We start from the raw sequence: 19423 nt of genomic DNA, 5'->3' as shown, positions 1-19423 counted from the left end.
TCTCTCGCCTGTCTCTTCCTTCCTTCTCTTCCTGAGAGTCTGGCAGAGTCTAGTCACACCTGTCTTCAGATCCCAGGTGTGCTTTTTCTGGGTAGGGTAACCATGGATACAGTAATTAAACTCTTCCAGTCTTACAATACTTTCCACATCTCTAAAATGAGAGCAAGTGATTCTTTACAGGACTCTTGTGAAACCTGAGTAAGATAACGTGTAAAGTGTGCACACAGTGGCTCAGTAAATGGTGGTTCCTTCTGCTTCATTTCTTCGTTTGTTATCATCCCACCCCATTTCTCAGGCTTCTGTTTTATTTCCCATTCGCTTTCTTCTGTTCCATACTTGGAGTGGCACCAGGAGCCAGTACTTGATTCCTCTGATAGCACTCCCAGTCAATACACTGCTGAGCCTTGCTGCAGAGAAAGCTCGATAGGTAAGTAGGCAATAGATAGCCAGAGATAGAGGTCTGTGGACATAAATGATTGTCCATGCTGCCATGCTGAGTGGCAATTTCTTTCCAACTGTGAAAGAAAATTTTGTACTGGTTTTCTAGTAGACCAATTAAAATGTACTCTGCTGGGGAATTCTGTTAAGAGTTCAGCTAGCCAGTGCAGAGCAATGCTAGTCCCTGGATTTTCACAAAAGTGATGATGATGGGTGTGTTAACTAACGTTATTGTAATCATTTTGCAGTATACACGTGTCAAGTCGTCATTTTATACATGATAAACCTATATAATGTTGTATGTCAGTTACATCTCAATTAAGCTGGGAGAAAAAGATGCTTACTTGATGAGAGCAGTTATTCAAGGAATAATAACTAAATATTCATCTGATATTGAGCACCTTGAAGATCTTTATACATCCAGGCCATGGGTTGATTTTGTTTTGATTTTATCACTTTTGTGCTAAAATGTTATATTTTAAAAGCTAGCCATTTTAATTAATTTTCTTACATTAAAAAAATATAATGTAAATATTTACACATAGTATACATACGTTTATAATTACACATACATATCTCACGTTCTGGTAGCTCGATGTATCACTCCAATACACTTGGTATAAAATTCTGTAATGTCCTCACATCTCAACTAGAGGGTGCTCTGCACACACCGTTAGCAGTCAGGCTTGGGCAATGGATAAAGATCCCCAGCAAGACCTCTTTTATCAGAAAAGATTCGATCTCAACAAGTAAATTTTTTGACTTTGATCAGTTTCTCTTTTTCCTACTCCAGAAATTTTAGACTGAACAGGACCTCACCCCCTCCCCTGCAAAAACAAAAAAGTCACCTTGCCCAAGAAAATATAATGTATATCCTTCAAATATGACTAATAAAGTATGGGTTCTTCTTAAATGTTTTAGGTTAAATAAGCAATACTCACAGGTTCACAATATAGACAAGGTATATACTATGAAGTCTCTCTTACCACCCCCCTCCACCCTTTTTATACAGACTATTCGCAGTGTTTATCATGTTGCTTTTTTTTTTTTTTTGTAGTTCTGTATTTTGGAGACCATTGTTTATCAGTATATAAAGACTCTCATTCTTTTTGGTGGCTCCATAGTATCCCACTGTGTGGCCATGTTATCTTTCATTTTTATATTCTTGTTGGTAGCTGTTTAGTTTTTTCCAACCTTTGTTATTTCAAACAAGGCTGCAGTGACTAGGAAGGCAAAAGTTGCTTTTCTTAAAGACCTGCAAGGACACAGGCTTTTCTTGATAACTTTTCTCAAGAATAACCACTTTGTGCCTCAGGGATGTCCTTACATGTTCTTGAAGTCTCCACTGCTGAAATTCCTGCCAGTCTTTCCCTTTGGATACCCACTTATGTTTTAATCGGAGGTCCCATCCTCTCTCCATTTTTCTCACAACTTCTGCATCCCTGCTTGTTCCTCACTGCCTGATTTCTTGGGTTAGTTTTTACATCACAGAGACTCTGCTGGTATGCTTGATCATCTTCTCCTCCCTATTTCCCTATTACCTCTTTTGATTTGAACCTTCCGCCTTCGTCGATCCTGGAGCAGGCTCTTCACCAAAGATGGGCTTGCAGTGGACACAGCTACTTTTTTTATTAAAAAAAAAGAAATGTTTTATTTTTTTAATGCAAAAAGGATGAAGAAGATAGTTTGCCCCTTAATCTTACCACTCAGAAATGTCTGCTGTGTATACTTTGGCATTTAGATTTCCCATCTTTCTATTGAATGCCATGAGTATAATTACATATGTGTATATATATGTAATCATTGACATCTTTTACATATATATTACTGATCTTAAATTTTTCATTAGTGTAATGAAGCTTATAGGAATTTTCTTTTGCCATGAAAATTCTTTGTAAAAATATTTATGAATCTTAATGCACTTAATGTTTTTCTTCATTACATTTTTAGATTGCTCTCTTCTTTTTTTTAGGTTATAAATAAAACTGCTGTCAACATCTTTGTACACATTCTTGGTTAAGTCAGGACTCAACTTGGCTATTAGGCATCCCAGCTGACTATCATTTGCCCTTCTTTCTGGGACTCTCTCTTTTTTTTTAAACAGACATGTATTACTCCTTAGGCTTCCAAATTGCTTTATTTCATAAGCTCAAGAAGGCAGTTTTTAAAGTAAACTAGGGTTTCGTGGGTGAAACTGGATTAGGTTAAAGGGTTAGAGAATAGATTAACGTTTTTGCGCCATACTATGTGTTGGGGGTTTCATATGTATTCTTCCGTGTAATTCTCAAAATGACATTGTATGAGACATTTCATGTTCTCATTTTATCGCTGAGAAAACTTGAGGCTCGGAGAGGAGGAATATTTTGCTCAAGGTCACAGAGCTGATAAAGAATAGAGCCGGGAATTGAATTCGGGTGTGCTGAATTCTAAACTCTATCTTCCTTAGATGTTTTAGTAATTCATTTAGTTTCAAAATAGTTTGGTAGAGGTCAAAGCAGTGATGTACTGGTAAAATGGTTCTTTGGAAAACAAAACAGCAACAAAGACTTGATTTGTCATGTTTACCAATTTCAGTGGTGTAAATATTCCTGCCATAGCTGATTTCAAGCTGCCAATTGTTTAATAATCCACTCATAAAATTCCTGGATGTTTAATAATCAGTGTAAGCAGATACACATGGCTCCTTCATATCACTAGGCCAGAAGTTCACTTGGCTGCCCAGCCATGATTTTCTGCACTCTGAATTATGATTGATTAGTTAAGTAAATATTGTGTCCTCAGTTGTAAGTGAGGCAACTATACACAAAGTTCTTCTAAAAAAAAAATCAGATTTTTATGTTTTTTTTTTTTTAAATTATCTGAAGTTCACTTACTATGAAGTAACATATCTCCCCACTGTTGAGAATTTTTTTTTTCACACATATGTGGCTTCCAGGGTTTGTAACTGACTCCAGGATTTCAGTCTTTCTTAGAGCATAGGAATTAAAATCAAAAGACAGACCAGTGATAAATTGTTAGGATGTGGTCAAAGATAAAAATTTAATTTACCATGTCTGCGCTTTGTAGATTAGACTACCATCAGAATAAGTAATTGGAACCTGCTACAAACATGGTTTTAATCAATGATGGAAATAGGTGGGTAGGGGAAATGTGCAGGAATTATTCTGAGGACTTTCCAGCACCACCAGGGGGGAAACCATTTAAGAAAACCCAGATGATTTAACAGTAATAAACTGTTTCCACTCCCAACAATGGTTTTAGGAAACCAGCAGAAGCTACCGTTTTCTTTCAAAGCCCATGGCCTGCCACACCTGAGCATTTCCACTGACAGTGGGTCTGCATGGTGCCTGAGGCCCTGCTGATGCCATTGGCAGCAGTCTGTTTGACATTGGTCATTGCCACACAGGGACATTGGACTAGACAGTCCTCACAAATATATTAGTGACTGAGACAGGCAATCTGGGGATGATCTGTGCTTTTGTGCAGGGACTTTTTGGTGGTAGGAAGAACCTTTGAAGATGACTTAGTCTTGGCTTAGGATTTTCCAGCCGTGGTCTGATGTGTAGGTAAATCTCCATCTTGAACCAGGGTAGGAGGCATTCCTGCTCAGTTGGTAATTTTTTTTTAAAGACTTATTTATTTAACTTTTTTTGGGGTGGGGGCTGTGATGGGTCTTCGTTGCTGCACATGGGCATTCTCTATTGGGCTGAGCAGGGGCTACTCTTCGTTGTAGTGACCAGACTTCTCATTGCGGTGGCTTCTCTCGTGTCGAGCACAGGCTCTAGGCACATGGGCTTCAGTAGTCACAGCATGTGGCTCACAGCATTTAGTTGTTGTGCAGCATGTGGGATTGTGGGATCTTCCTGGACCAGGGATCGAACAGGTATCCCTTGCTTTGCAAGGTGCATTCTTAAGCACTGGACCACCAGGGAAGCCCTCAAAGGGCTTTGACAAAGGATGATGACCTGTCATCATCAGCACTCTCATTATGAGGAGCCACCTTATTAAAAGAGAAGTCCAGTGGACTCTAGTTGGATTTTTATTTCAAGGCGTTGTTTCTCCAACACATGCTGACATAGACAATGGGGTGGTTTTAGCTTTTGGATATAAGCATGATCTTATTGTTTCCACTGGCAGTAGTGTGGGTGAAGAAATGGGATTGAATTTGTCCCATCTGCTCTGTCCTACGTGTATCTGAGTCTGTGTTTGAAACAACAAAAATAACACAACACCTCGCTGGTACCAGCTGGATGGCTCTATTCTCTCATGAGCACTCTGGTTTGGGCTCCCTCTGAGTTGACCAAGGATGACTGCAGTCTTCTTTCTATCATCTTAAAGATGCAGCTAATAGTGCTTGTTCTCTGGAATCCTCTACTTTCCTATTACAACCTCAGCCTTGTTTCTTAAGGAAAAAAAATTCAGGAGGAAAAATGTAGGCATTGGTTTAAATACACTCAGGGCCTTGTGGAGTATGTTGCCATTTACTGTCCATTTCAGTGGTGCCTAAACCATTCCAGGGGAGCTGAGCTGTGGCCTCACCTTGCTCAGTGAAGACACAGTTTTTTTCTCATTGTTCATGGTCTGCATGCATGTATTATTCCCTGAATTGTAGGTGTGGAAAAGTTCTGCTATGTCATTGACTTCATTGCTCTTGTTTGGCCACGAGAAACAGTCTCATCTGCTTTGTGAATCCCTCATTAGAGCTATCTCCTCAAATGGACTAATTCCTTTCTCTCTTCACAGATATTGCGTTTTGATAGTAGAAAAGGAAGAGGGGAAGATATGGTGCCTCGCAAAGTGGGGAGCAGTGAAGCCTTGATTTCTGCTTGCAGAGTGCGTAGTCCAGTTGAAAGGGATGTGTAATCATTTGGGGAATCGAGTCTGCTCTGGCTCTTGGCTCCCTGAACCTTTTCATCATCTGGACGCCAGATAAAATACAGATGTTCTGAGCTAGAAACACAGCACAGACTATTTTCCTCTTGGCTTGCACTGCCTCTTAAATGCCTGCATGCCAGACAAACTCGTTTTCAGCATTTTGGTTCAGCTATAATTCACGGAAGATATCCCAATCTGGAATGAATGATTTTCTTTCCAGCTCTGTCTCTGAAATCAGCCCTCATTCTTGGTGGCCTTTGGCTGCTGGGTTTGTGATGGTGTCTGAGCTGCTTCTTGCGTTAAGTCACGTAGGCGACACTGTCATTGTAGACAGCAGCTGTGGACATCCTTCCTCTGAGACTTAGCAAGAGGCTTTTCTCCTGCCCCAGATCATCCCTCCCTCCAGCTCTTACAAGACTCATCCCAAGCAGACCTGCTTTCAGCTGCTGCTGCTTCTGCACTGAAATGACCTTTTTAAACAAATCCTTGCCTTGAAATCAAGACAGAGAGCATCTCTTGTTTTCATCGGCGTCTCTGCATGGAGTGTGAGTCAGATTTTTCCAGCAGGAGGAGGATTTTGTTTTTTAACCACCTCAGACATGGAGAGGCCACTGCAAGGTTGTAATTACCTTACCAGGAAGCCCGTGACCAAGGCTTCAGGGTCTGGCGGCCACTTCTGAAGACTCAGGTGGGAATGAATACATGTAGGTCTTTACTGTTAGACTCCAAGCTCCCACACTTTTTCTCCCTCCTGCCCCCTTTCAAGCCCACCTGCTTCCCACATCTGCAACTAGAGAGGGTAAATTTTAAAAGGTAAACTTGAATGATGGCAAGTTCTAATAATCCAGCCAGAAAGACAAGCCATTTTAGCTGAAGTTCCCATGCTTTACAGTGATTCTTTTTTGTCTCGAGGCTTCTCAGGTGGCACAGTGATAAGGAATCCACCTGGCAGTGCAGTAGATACAAGAGACCTGGGTTTGACCCCTGGGTCAGGAAAATTCCCTCAAGTAGGAAATAGCAACCCACTCCAGTATTCTTGCCTGGAAAATTCTGTGGACAAAGGAGCCTGGTGGGATACAGCCCATGGAGTCTCAAAGAGTCAGACATGACTTACTGACTAAGCACTGCCTTGTCTAACCAGACAGGCTGTCCCACTAGTGATTTTCTTTCCTCTTTTTTATAAAGAGATATATGAATGTCATCGAAGCTATTCTGAAATCTTTGAGAAAATGGTAGTCATTTCTCTTTCTCTGTATGCTCTGCAGCCCACTCCACCCAGCTAGAAACACAAGTGGCCAGATCAGTTGTCAGTTGCCCTTTGGTGTTTCCCTTCTGACCAAGGGCTTCCCAGGTGACTCAGTGGTAAAGAATCCGCCTGCAATTCAGGAGACGTGGGTTTGATCCCTGGATGGGGACGATCCCCTGGGGGAAGAAATGGCAACCCACTCCAGTATTCTTGCCTGGGAAATCCCACAGAGGAGCCTGTGGGCTACAATCCTTGGGGCTGCAAAGAATCAGACACGACTGAGCGACTAAACAGCAGCAGCTCCTGACCAAATGCCAGCCACACCCTCCTGCCCTTTCCTGTGGTTAGTATCACAGAGGCTCCGGGATACCACACTTTTGTTTCACTGCCTAGCCTGCATCTCTTGGGTATCCTGAAAGCAAGGGTTTGGAGTGAGGGGAGGGGGAGGAGACAGCTGGACACCTGCGATCCCTCTTGGGGGGCACATACCATTCCAGAAGCTGCCTTCCTCCTGGGTCTGGTCGTGACGCACACATGTCCCCCGCAGCAGCTGCAGGCCTTCTCGGCAGCTGCTGCACTGATTGTGGCCAAGGCCGGTGCAGGTTTCGCAGGCTTGGTGGCAGGGCTCACAGTCTCCCATCTCTGGGTCACCGTAGAAGCCAGGGCCACAGTTCCTCACACAGCTGCCCTCTACGTGAGAATATAAGACAGGAAGCCTGAAGTGGAAGCCTGGCTGGCTGAGCCGGGTGCTCTGAGCAGGGCCAAGTTCTAAACAGGCCAAAGGGAGGCTGAGGAACATTTTTTAATCTTTAAAGAAACCGTGATGACATTCGCATATTCCAACCCAAGAATCGTGTCTTAATAAATCCAACACTTTAAGTCCTCTTTCAACTGAAAATTTAAGTTGGCTATCAAGGGTTGGGAGCATAAAAACTTTTATGTTCTCAAGACCTTGAAAAATTGCAGATAAAATGATCTCCACACATACACAACCCCTGAAGGTCACTGTGTCTGCCCCACTGTCTCTCCCAATGGAAGACTCACAGTGTATTTCCTTCCCAACCATTCATTTCCATCATAGTCAATGAACTGACTTAAATCTAAGACTAAAAGATCTTATTTAACTTTTACAGTGCAGGGAATATAGAACATGAATAAAGTCTCAAGGAAAGAGTCATGTTCTGAATGTTCCAGGTGACTTCAGTTCCAAAGCATTTATTTCTCTTCAGTGTCTGTCCCTCCCCTCCACTCACTCTGCTTTCTGTCAGCTTGGAGATGCTTGAGAGTAATTAGTGAAGTAGGAAATATGTTTCACTAATAAAAGCAGAAGGAAGCAGTCCTGACTAACGATTATTTTCAAACCAAAGTAAAATTCCTCCTTGGACAAGAGGCATAAGAAGACTGTAAAACCTATCCGACGAGCTCTCGTGTTTCTGAATAGTTCTGGAGCCTTGTTCTCACTTTGTACCATGCCTGTTTTCAAGCTTGGGGCTTCCCTGGTGGCTCAGAGGGTAAAGAATCTGCCTGCAATGCAGGAGACCGGGGTTCGATTCCTGGGTTGGGAAGATCCCCTGGAGAAGGGAATGGCAACCCACTCCAGTATTTTTGCCTGGAGAATTCCATGGACATAGGAGCATGGCAGGCTACCATCCATAGGGTCGCAAAGAGTTGGACGCGACTGAGCAACTATTTTCAGGCTTACCCAAGAGGAAGAAGCCCTCTTCACACCAGTAACACTCATTCTGGTCACAGTTGCCACAGTTGGTATCACACGCCTTGCATTCAAATTCTTCCCTGTAGGTCTTCTCAGGACAGGTTTTATAACAGTGGTCTTTGAACCTGGGGAGATAAGATGTAGTTTCTTCTGTGAGCTATGTTAACATATTAATATTTCTCTTTATCACCATAATTTAATCTCCTTATGTGTCTACACATCATTTCTTTTGAAGTTATAATCTTTTCTCCCTTAATAACTTAAAATATAAGTGACATACACATTACATTAATTCAGGTATACAACATAATAATTCAGTATTTGTATATATTGCAAAATGACCACCACAGCAAGTCTAGTTAACATCTGTTATCATAGTTACAGAATTATTTTTCTAATGATAGGAACATTCAGGATCTATTTTGTTAGCAATTTTCAAATATTGTACATCATTAAATTTTTTATTGAGGAATAGTTGATGTACAATATTATGTTTTTCAAGTGTATCATGTAGTGATTCATAATTTTTAAAGATTATATTACATTTATAGTTATAAAATATTAGCTATATTTCCCATGTGTACAGTGCATTCTTGTAAATTATTTATTTTCTACATATATTGTGCATCATTTTTAAATTGAGGTCTATTAATTTACTATATTGTGTTTCAGTGTAGAGCAAACTGATATATATATATATACTGAATATACATATACACATATATATGCACATATATGTACACACATATACATATATATGTACACACATATATACCGAATATGCACATACATATATACACATATATGTATACACATATATACACATGTATGTACATATGTACATATATGTGTACATATACACATATATATTGAATGTACGTATACATAATATACATATATATATGTGTATATATATATATACACACACATGTGTATCTTCTCCTTTAGATTCAGTTTTATATTTATATTCTTTTTAAGCTTCCTTTTCATTATAGGTTATTACAAGATGTTGAGTAGAGTTCCCTTTGCTATAGAGTAGGTCCTTGTTTTCTCTTTTATATATAGTAGTGTGTGTGTGTGTCCAGTCTCTCAGTCATGTCTGACTCTTTGCAGCCCCACAGGACTGTAGCCCGCCAGGCTCCTCTGTCCATGGGTTCTCCAGGCAAGAATACTGGAGTGGGTTGCCACTTCCTTCTATAGGAGATCTTCCGACCCAGGGATCAGAATTGTGTCTCTTGCATCTCCTGTATTGGCAGGCAGATTCTTTACCACTAGTACCAGCTGGGAAGCCCCTATATACAGTAATTTGTGTATGTTAATGCCAAACTTCTAATTTATCTCTCTGTCTGCATTACACATTGTTTTTAATAGGTGTCCATATTTGGGTTCAAGGGATAAAACTTGGTCTGGTGTTTGTGTGTGTGTCATTAATCACCTCCCTCTAAATTTCAAGTGCCCTTTATTGGGACTTCAGGGAGGGGCCTAGGAAGAAGGAGAAGGGTATATTTATTCATGGAGTACTGATTATGTGTCAGGTATTAGCTCACTTAAACCTCTGCACAATCCCCTTATGGTAGCTGTTACATATCTTTAATTTCCAGATAAGGGAACTGTAATTCCCTTAAAATTACATAGATAAATCACATAGGTAAGAGGGGGACTGGGATTCTACCTAAGGTCTGTTTGAACAACTTGTGTGCTTTTGCCGCCTGGCACTCCCCAGGCCTGAAACAAGTCAGTGTTGAGTTCAAGTAGTCTCATGAGTCCATGATGTCTATTACCAGATTATTGGTATTACCCAAGCTTTTCTGTGTTTATCGTTTTATATAGATCATTTCTTATTCTTGTTCTATGGTAAAACATTGTAATTCAGACTCCATTGAGGTTCATTTGAAGGGGGAGTGGAATGAAGTTGACCTTTGCCCTCACACTGTCAAAAAGATATCACAGGGAAGCTTTGTATTTCTTCCTTAACAACATCTATTGTGCAATGTTTAATTAGCTGTATGACTGCATATCATAAAGGGCTATAATATGTATTTCTGGAAACAAATGTCTGATGTTTTATGCTTAGTGATGCTGGCCATGTTCTTTCAGTGTATTTGTTTTTCAGGGGGTTTTATGAAATGTGTTCATTAGTGCACAATGCTGAAGTGGAGAGGTGGGCTCCAAAGTCCAACAGAGGAAACGGCTCTCAGGTGACAGAGGATGTAGGTGCAGATGAAGGGGTGTGTTCTGGTATCAAAGTGAAGAAGGCAGACAGGGTAGAGCTAGGCTGGAGGGGTGTTGGTTGTTGTTTAGTCACTAAGTTGTGTCCAACTGTTTTGTGACGCCATGGACTGAAACCCTCTAGACTCCTCTGTCCATGAAATTCTTCCCAGGAAAGAATACTGGAATGGGTTGCTATTTGGTAGGGATCTTCCCTACCCAGGGGTCACACCCGTGTCTCCTGCATCACAGGTGGATTCTTTACCATCTGAGCCACCAGGCAAGACCCAAGGTGGAGGGATGCAGAGCTGTAATAGGGACAAAGAGAATTACCCACCTCCTTCTGCATGGTTGCTATTTTTTTTATTTGAGTCTGAGTTCTCCTTTCTTGGCTCCTAGAGGAACATTTTGTAGCTTCAACCATGTGACCTTGTCAAGAAATGCTTGCATTTCTGCTCTTCATGTCTGCTGTGGGTTCATGTGGTGGACCACATGCCAGCTATGAATGTGCTGACAAAAGACTGGCTGCTCATTGAATGTCATCTGGTCTACCTTACAATAATCAAGTCTAGACTCCTATTTAAATGGGACAGTAATTTAAATCATTCAATCAGGAAGATGTAGAGACATAGTCAATGTAGAGAATACTAGGCAATTCTGGAAAAGTTGAATTAAAACCATAAGTTTAAGTAATGCTGAGGTTAATAGATTATTTTTAGTATGTCTCAGCTTGTTGGGTTTCCCTTCTCTCCCATTGTCCTCACCCCTTTTAACCTCTTTCTACCCACCACCACATTTTGAGTTCTTGGAATCTGATGGAGGAGAAAGGCCAGGTGGTGACAGAAGGAGTCAGCCCACCAAAGTGGAGGCGACCCAAACATAGACCACCCCAAAGAGCCTTGTCTCCCTTCTTTTCTTAGTTTTTCTTCCAAGATAGGCACCAATGTATCCTGGAAGGCTGACAAGAATAGGAGGGGGAGGTGATACTGAGACATAACATCCTTGATTTGTGGATTTGTATCAGAGAACTTTGGGGGTGATGGTTATCTGCATTTCATTTAACCTAGTGGTCTTCATCTCTCATTGCCTGTAGGGGGATTAAGAGCTTAACAAACACCTGGCTTCATCCTGGACTGTCTGTCCTTTAGAACGAGGTCTCCACGCAGACATTTGGAAACAACTTGCTTGGGGTCGAGTGTATTATTAAAGTCTGTCCATAAACAGCAGGGTCTGAATCTTGGTAACCCATGGCAGGATTCCTAGACACCAGTGTCACGCTGGGTGACTTCCAGGACCAAGAGAGAGAGGGCCTCCTTTCGAGGCAAGAAAACAGCTGGGCTCTTATTGCTAAATCCAAGAATTGTTCATTAATAGCCTGACAAGAGAGAGTTGCTTCAGGCTGCAGGGCCTCTTTGCTTTAATCACTGGATTTAAGATTAAGTCAGTAATGCTTAAACTGTAGAAAAAGTTAGTGCCATGGAAAAAAAAAAAAAAAAGACCAGACTTACATGTAGTACCCTGTAGTGCATGATGTGCAGGTTCCTGGATCATCTGGAAAAAAATTATAATAATCAAAATAATAATCATCGAGTTCATCATTTGAAAAACTGAGTTTTAGAAAAGTTGTGGCTTGAAACACATACTTATGGGATGGTTTCACAAAATGTACTGTCTAGAAATGATGTTTCAGTAGATTGCACCATTTTTAAATTAGTAACAAGATGTACACTATGATTTATCTTTATTAAAGCTAGTAAAATAAGAGTTCTCATAAAAACTTGGCCCTGACTTTCAAGAAGGAATAGGTCCAAGCTACTGGGTCTTCAAATTGTTGCTCATGAATGATCTACATAAAGAAGCTCCTGACCACAACCTAGGTAAAGGCTTCTGGTGTGTCCACACACACATTTGGAAGGGACTGCAAGCTTCCGACCTGAATGGGGGATTTTAATTGAGTTACCCCTTAATGGCAATGTGAGGGAATCTCATCTGGGAGGCTTCTTTGAAATCTGGGTAAGTATTTATTTATTTTTCTAATACAGTATATCCTTTTGTTCTGCTCTTCATTGCCCTCTTAAAGAAACTGTCCTGTTCGCATTAAGTACAGTGATTCATTGTGTCCCTGTTGGCTCAGAGGACTCTTTCCTACAACTTTCAGGTGACTTAATGAGAAAGAAAGGACTTTGCGAATCACTGACTTAGACTGTTTCTCTCACCTGTCCCTCCCTGGAAGATCCCAACTCCAAGGTCCAGTTATTAAGACAATTTGGTGACTTCCTCTGGCCTGAAGTTCTTGTGAGTGACAGAGTTACTTCCAGTAAGTTCTTTCTGTGATCTAACTTATACTCTAAGTTTGCTCTTTTCATTCTAAAAGGAGATAGAAAACAGTTGCTCCTTTCTGAAATGTGCATCTTGGTATATGAGGATTTATGTCCATCTAGTCAAGGCTGTGGTTTTTCCAGTAGTCATGTATGAATGTGAGAGTTGGACTGTGAAGAAAGCTCGCACCGAAGAATTGATGCTTTTGAACTGTGGTGTTGGAGAAGACTCCTTGGACTACAAGGAGATCCAACCAGTCCATCCTAAAGGAGATCAGTCCTGGGTGTTCTTTGGAAGGACTGATGCTGAAGCTGAAACTCCAATACTTTGGCCACCTCATGTGAAGAGTTGACTCATTGGAAAAATCCCTGATGCTGGGAGAGATTGGGGTCAGGAGGAGAAGGGGATGACAGAGGATGAGATGGCCGGATGGCATCACCGACTTGGTGGACATGAGTTTGAGTAAACTCCAGGAATTGGTGATGGACAGGGAGGCCTGGTGTGCTGCGATTCATGGGGTCGTGAAGAGTTGGACACAACTGAGTGACTGAACTGAACTGAACTAACTTTATTCAAACTAAATATTGGATTGGCCCAAAAGTTCATTTGAGATGTTATAGAAAAACCCAAACAAACTTTTGGGCCAACCCAATAAAATTATGTCCTTTGAACTTTCTGCTTGGTTTTCCTTTCTAATCTAATTTAGGCTTTATTCTGGTTCTTGAGAAGTCTGCTCCTTGATGGCAGAGTCAACTTCATCTGAGTCAGACTTTCATCTTGGCTCCTCCTAAACACTGCTGTGTATCACGCATACTGTGACTAATACATGTGCCGAAAATTAGTGGAAAAATTTCTAGAAGAGGTTCTACCGTGTAAGCAGGGATCCCTAGAACCTTCTGGAAACAGTCTAGTGATGATACCATGGAGAGGGCACTGGCCTAGGAACTGGGCTACCTGTGTTTAATTTGAAGTTTTCACCCTGGCTCAACTGTTTTATGAACTTGCATAAGTATCAGTCTACTTTCTGGGTGCTGATTTCTGCAGGTATAAAATGATTCTGTTGGATAAGACTGTTGCTAAGCCTCCCCCAAAGTCAAATATTCTGAAGCTAAGTCTAGCAGGAGTAGGCAATCTATGGCCTACTCGGGCGGGCCCCTTTTGTTTGCATATTGTGTGTGAATTCTTCCATGCCATAGCCTCAGAGTGCTTGAAACAGAGTTAGAAAGTATTTACTGTCTGTCACTTTACATGTGCTGGCCCTTGGCTGTAGCGCTGTTGGCTTATGACTTGGTCATGCTCACCTCTGTTAGATAACATGGATGCAAACATTATTATCTTAACAGCTTGTCCCAGAGTTCCTCTAAAGAGCTGTCTATATTTAGGAAAATATCTTGTTAAGCCACTTGGGATACAAGTTTAATCAGAATGATTAAACAAGAGCCAAGACAATCAAGGAGATAGCCAGGCCCTTCTGCAGGAGGCCATGATTTGCTAATGGGAGGGAAATAGTTTTTGTGTCTGGGTCAGCATGGTTTGCTGTAGGGTGACCAGAGCAGGACAGTAAAGTGAACCATAAACCAGGCGAATTGTGTCATCATGGAAAGGAAAAGCTCACTGGAATTTGTGGAATTCTCAGGAGTGGGCTTTATGCTTCTACAATCCATTGACTGGGGATCTGAGTCCTTTTTAAGAGGGTGCAAAAGTCCCAGTGAGCACTAATGGTTATATTGGGTAAGTTTATTTCCCACTATGAGTCTGTGTTTACATCTGCATTCTTTTTAGTCCTCTTAAAGAAATTGCTACTACTCGGCTTGCATTTGGGCAGCTTTCCTCTTCCCTGCCTGTCCTCAATGAACATATTTGACTCTGACAGTTTTGCTAATTTGGCAAGGGCTGAGGAAATTCTAATCCTGTTCTCTAATGTTCTGGCCATCCCTCCCATCTAGGAACTTAATGAGTTTGCTCTCTGCTCCCTTAAGCAGGTCACTGTTGAAAATGTGAAACAGAATCAAGCCTCAGAAATGTGCATACCAATGTAATCTCCAGTCTAGGGACTTTTCCAGCCCAGTTGCATAGTGAATTTGGTACCCTTACAACAGTTTGCATAAATGAATAATGCATAGAACAAGAACTCTGTCTTATAACAGCTTATGAATGCCCATTAGTCTTGCTCATTATTACCAGTTCTAAAGCATAAGAATTGTTGAGAAAAAATTTTCTACCCCAGAAGATTCACAAGTCAGACATAACCTAAATGGATTTAGCTTGACCACTGGGAGGCAGCTGCTATGGGATTAAGGTAAGGTAACAATCCCAAACCTGGAAGTTGACTCTAAATCAAGTTGGCATTTGGATGGTAAGGAGGGCTTAAGGAAGAAAGAGACATTTTCCTGACTCTGTGTGTGTGTGTGTGTGTGTTGGGGTGGTGGTTGAAGAGTCTAAACAAGCTAGAATTGTTAACTGTCTTGGAAGGTGTCGTCCAGAGTAGGGTATTTAAATAGATCTGGTTATTTGATCTCGTCAAACTTGAGCTGAGAGAGCATATTTTGAGAAGGGATGGGGCAAATTCAGACAGATCACAGTGAGAGCCTTCTACTTTTGGAAAAAAATCTTCAGAAACAGCCACTGACTTTCAGCTGCTTACATCCCAGCTAAGGAGAATGTGTGAGCAGATGCCTTGTCAAGACGTCCCTTCTTGCAAAAATTTGTTTTATTGTCTCATTTTTACAGGATGGGCTGGGACGGATAGGACTACAGTGTCCACTCTGTCTGGAGAGAGCTTCGTGATTCTCTGCGTCCCTTTTCCATAGTTTCCTTGGAGACCAGCAGGGCTGGAGCCCAGCATGAGTGCACTGTCCTTGTGGAGACATTGACTTCTGCTGTCAGCGCCACCTTCAGTGGTCAGCTTACATTCTCTGCCATTTTATTACATTCTCAGTAATACCTATAGCCTTTACCATTGAGTTGGGTGGATCAGGCCACATCAGGAGTTAGTAGTTCTTAATTACCAACTATATTGGAAAAGGGGTATTTTAAACTTGAGATGGAGCTGAACATTTAAAAATGTCCAGAGAAAAATAATTTATTTTTATGGTTTACGTAAACTTTGAGCCACATAATTAAAAATACATACAAGTTAAAATGATTCTAGTTTGCTTTTTCTAAACTTGTTTCTTATTGTGTGTTTATTTTTCATCTGAGGGAGGCAGAGGAAACTTGGTATCCTAAGAATAGCCTTTTATTAATATCATGTAATACCTAGATATGCCAGAATTAGCCAGGAGTTATAGAGATTGTTTAGCCAGAATTGACTCTCTGCAGAACTGTAGGGAAAAGTTAATGTCAAGGTGCTCCCAACTTAGTTATGGTTGTTTTTCTCAAAATTCATTTTCAGGCTCCTAGGACTTTTATCCACACCCTATGCTAGCCAGGCCTCTATCTTCTACTGGCTATTGAAACCTATCTGGCCCCTGTCCCATCACTGCAAAGACCTACTAGGTTACTGCATAGGATTCTAGACTAATGGGTGTGTTAAACTTGCAGTCTTGGGAGGCTCCTAAACCTCAGTCTCTTCTCGGGTGTCCTAGATTCATTAGGGTCCTTCTACTGTGGCCTCTTAGACCATGTCCGTAAAGATGCCATAAAACAGTGCCCACCTCATTGTAATTCAACATACCCCAGATGCTTGCTTGCTTTTCTCAGATGGTTCCAACTTTTGGACTCAGTCACCTTCTTGGGTCCAGTCACCTATATCCTAGGCTTGAGAAAATCTGGGGCTTTACCTGCCTTCCCAGTGCCTCCTACATTCAGGCAGAGTATTAGACCAAACTGATGCTCCCCCCATATTTTATAGGTTTCTAGTCCCAATAACTTTCCAAAGCTCCATAACAACACAAATCAAAAGCAGTAATCTCCATATTTTTTGAAATGTTTAAAAAAATTAGCATGTGCCTGCAATGGGCATATATGTCTGTCTAAATTATTTATATGTACTGGTGCATGAATATTTTACATATGTTAGAAAGGCATGCCAAAGTAGAAGATTTAAGAGGATAACATAATTTTGAATACAAATTCTGTATTTTTATATAGCCCTAATGGATTGTCTTGCATACTTTAAAGACTGCTCACTCAGGCCCACCTAACCAAAAGCTGTATCTGAGCTAATGAATTCATATATTAAACTCCCCAAAATGTGTCTTACATTTGGTTCCTTAAAGTTATAATTGAAAGGAATGGCTTTCCAATGGGTTCACTCGTATGCATATGTCTAAGGACTGCCTGCTCTTGACTTCCAGCCCCTATTTATAGACAGACTATATAATTCTAATCAACTTGTTCATCTAGCACTTTTGGGTTGAAAGAAAAGTTGAAAATACAGATATGAATGAGCATGCTTTAATGATGGGGCTGGGTGCCACTTTCTCTACCTTTCCACCACCCTCTATAGATTTAGTACACAAATTTATTTCTCTAGATGAAAATAACCAGGTCTCATATCCCTGCAAAAGACAGCCTAAAAGTTCTTCTGTTGGGAACAAGTTAAAAAAATATGGCACATTTGTATAAGATGGGCTAGTACAAAACCATTCAAATTCTGTTTTTCGTGAGTGTTTAGAGATATGAAAACATTTTCATGATAGGCTAGGTGAAATAGGATGATAATCCATATCTAGTACATGCATAATCTATCCATCTGTATGTATGTATAGATACAACTTTATAAAAAATCAGAAGAAAAAGCTAAAATGTTAATAGTAGTCATCTGTGATTTCATTTGTGTGTCTGTCTATGTTTCTATTTTCCTAATAAATGTGTGTCATGGAATTTGTTAGAATCAGAAATGCTATTACAGGAAGAAAGAAAGTGCTTAGGTTATGAGTCTCTGGCGTCCTTTGGGCCATGTGTCTGGAAACACTCTCTGCCCACAGATCTCCCCTGAGGAGGCTGGCCCTTTGGTTCTGCTCTTCATTTTTTGTCCCTTTCCTGCCCACTTCTGTTCTTTCATCTTTCCATTTTGCTTCTCAGCATTCTCTAATTCTACATCACTGGGACAGGACTGATGTTCTTCCATGGGGTGCAGTTAAAACAGTGGCAGATGTTTGTACAAACTCCTTTGTAAAAATTCACTTTTAATATGAATTGTTTTTCTGATAGGACTCTGTAAAGAAGGTAGTTGACTAGGAAATGGGGTTGTTCTTGGCTCTGTCTCAGACTCCCTGAGTGGACTAGGGCTGTCCCTTGGGCTAGCCATTTTAAAACCACCTCTTTATGAGCAGCTGCAGCCTTCTCGGAGCATCGGTAGGATGTCACCTCCTACTGAGGTGCACTGCTGCTTCCTTTGAGGAAACAGATAGCATTATAAGCAGCCAGTACTTAAATTGTTTATGGAAATAATTAAGCACATTGTCAATAATGCATATTCTCTGAGAGTAAATATGTACTTCATTACCGCACAGTGCTGTACAAATCTGTAGGCAAGTCAGTGACGTTCCTCACCCCACCCCAGGAAAATGAACTGGGTTAAGGGATTTATATGCCAAAAGAGTGCAACTAATTATAAGCCCCAAATAGCACTAGAAAGTACATAATTCAAATATACTTTGCACTTATAATTGCTTCAAATAGTGAACACTCAAATATGAAATGGACCCTCTGACAGCTTTGTCAAAGCAGAAGATTTTTCTGGAAGGTTCAGTGGTGCTGGGATACAAAGTATTTGGTTAGGGGGACTGTTGATGATTTTCAATCATTTTGTCCTCAATGGTGTCCAAGGACAATGAATAAATATTTGAATTGGCAGTAATGCAAGTAGTGCAGCTGACAGTGGGGCACAACCCACTGGAGGGACACAGTAGTAGAAGAGACATGAATAAATCATCCAAATCATTGTCTACAAATGTTGGCTAAAGAGGGCTCTATTCTATGTTGGATTTTAGTCTTTACCAGGTCTCCTGATTCCAACAATGGAATAGCATAATAGTCAAGCTGTTTATGGATTTTCATCCTTCTCTAAACCAACTAGCAGGTAAAAGTGATGGCTGCATATACACAGCTGAGTTCATGTGAGGATTGCTCTCTACAGCTGTAGGTTCTTTCACTTATTCATTCATTCTAGGACTTACATTTTAGGGGGAAGACAGATGATAAAAGAAAAATTAGATAATTTTTAGAATCTAAATAAAAAATACATATTTTCAATAAATGTGTTAAGTAGCCACTAAAATTCAGGCTCCATGTTTTGTTTGGTTTTTATTTTTCTGTACCTTAATACCAACAGCATTGCCTGACACATAGCAGATACTCCAGAAATAGGCATTGAATGAAGAAGAAAAACATAAATAATATATTCAGATAAAGGGTTAGAAGTGATGAGACTATAATGGAGAAGGGAGGCTTTAACTTAGGCTAGTTGGGAAACAGCCTTTCAAGAACTGACATTTGAATAGAGATTAGAATGATAACACAGAGTTAGCCCTGTGTAGTTCTGAGGGTAGAATGTTCTAGACAGAGACCAAGAAAGTGTGATCTGTTTATGGAATGTCAGGAAGGCCAGTGGGGCTGAAGGGAATAAAGAGAAAGGGAGAGAGTCGGGATATGAGGCCAGGGTCCAGGGCAGGACC

At 40.7% G+C, this 19423-nt stretch overlaps 1 protein-coding gene across 1 annotated transcript in view; it reads right to left on the bottom strand.

Moving 5' to 3' along the window:
• Window positions 1–19423, bottom strand: part of PCSK5 (proprotein convertase subtilisin/kexin type 5) — a 610290-nt gene that overhangs the window by 41374 nt on the left and 549493 nt on the right. Inside the window, exons 29-32 of the mRNA XM_010844912.1 lie at window positions 11990–12032; window positions 8262–8398; window positions 7049–7249; window positions 1980–2060 (exon numbers count right to left, since the gene is read on the bottom strand). Coding sequence (XP_010843214.1) covers window positions 1980–2060; window positions 7049–7249; window positions 8262–8398; window positions 11990–12032 — 462 coding nt within the window. The remainder of the gene's footprint in view (window positions 1–1979; window positions 2061–7048; window positions 7250–8261; window positions 8399–11989; window positions 12033–19423) is intronic.

Source organism: Bison bison, unplaced genomic scaffold, assembly GCF_000754665.1.
Source record: "Bison bison bison isolate TAMUID 2011002044 unplaced genomic scaffold, Bison_UMD1.0 scf7180017864212, whole genome shotgun sequence".
Lineage (NCBI taxonomy): Eukaryota > Metazoa > Chordata > Mammalia > Artiodactyla > Bovidae > Bison > Bison bison.
The sequence above is the reverse complement of the archived record's forward strand: the minus strand, read 5'-3'. Positions and strand labels throughout refer to the sequence as shown.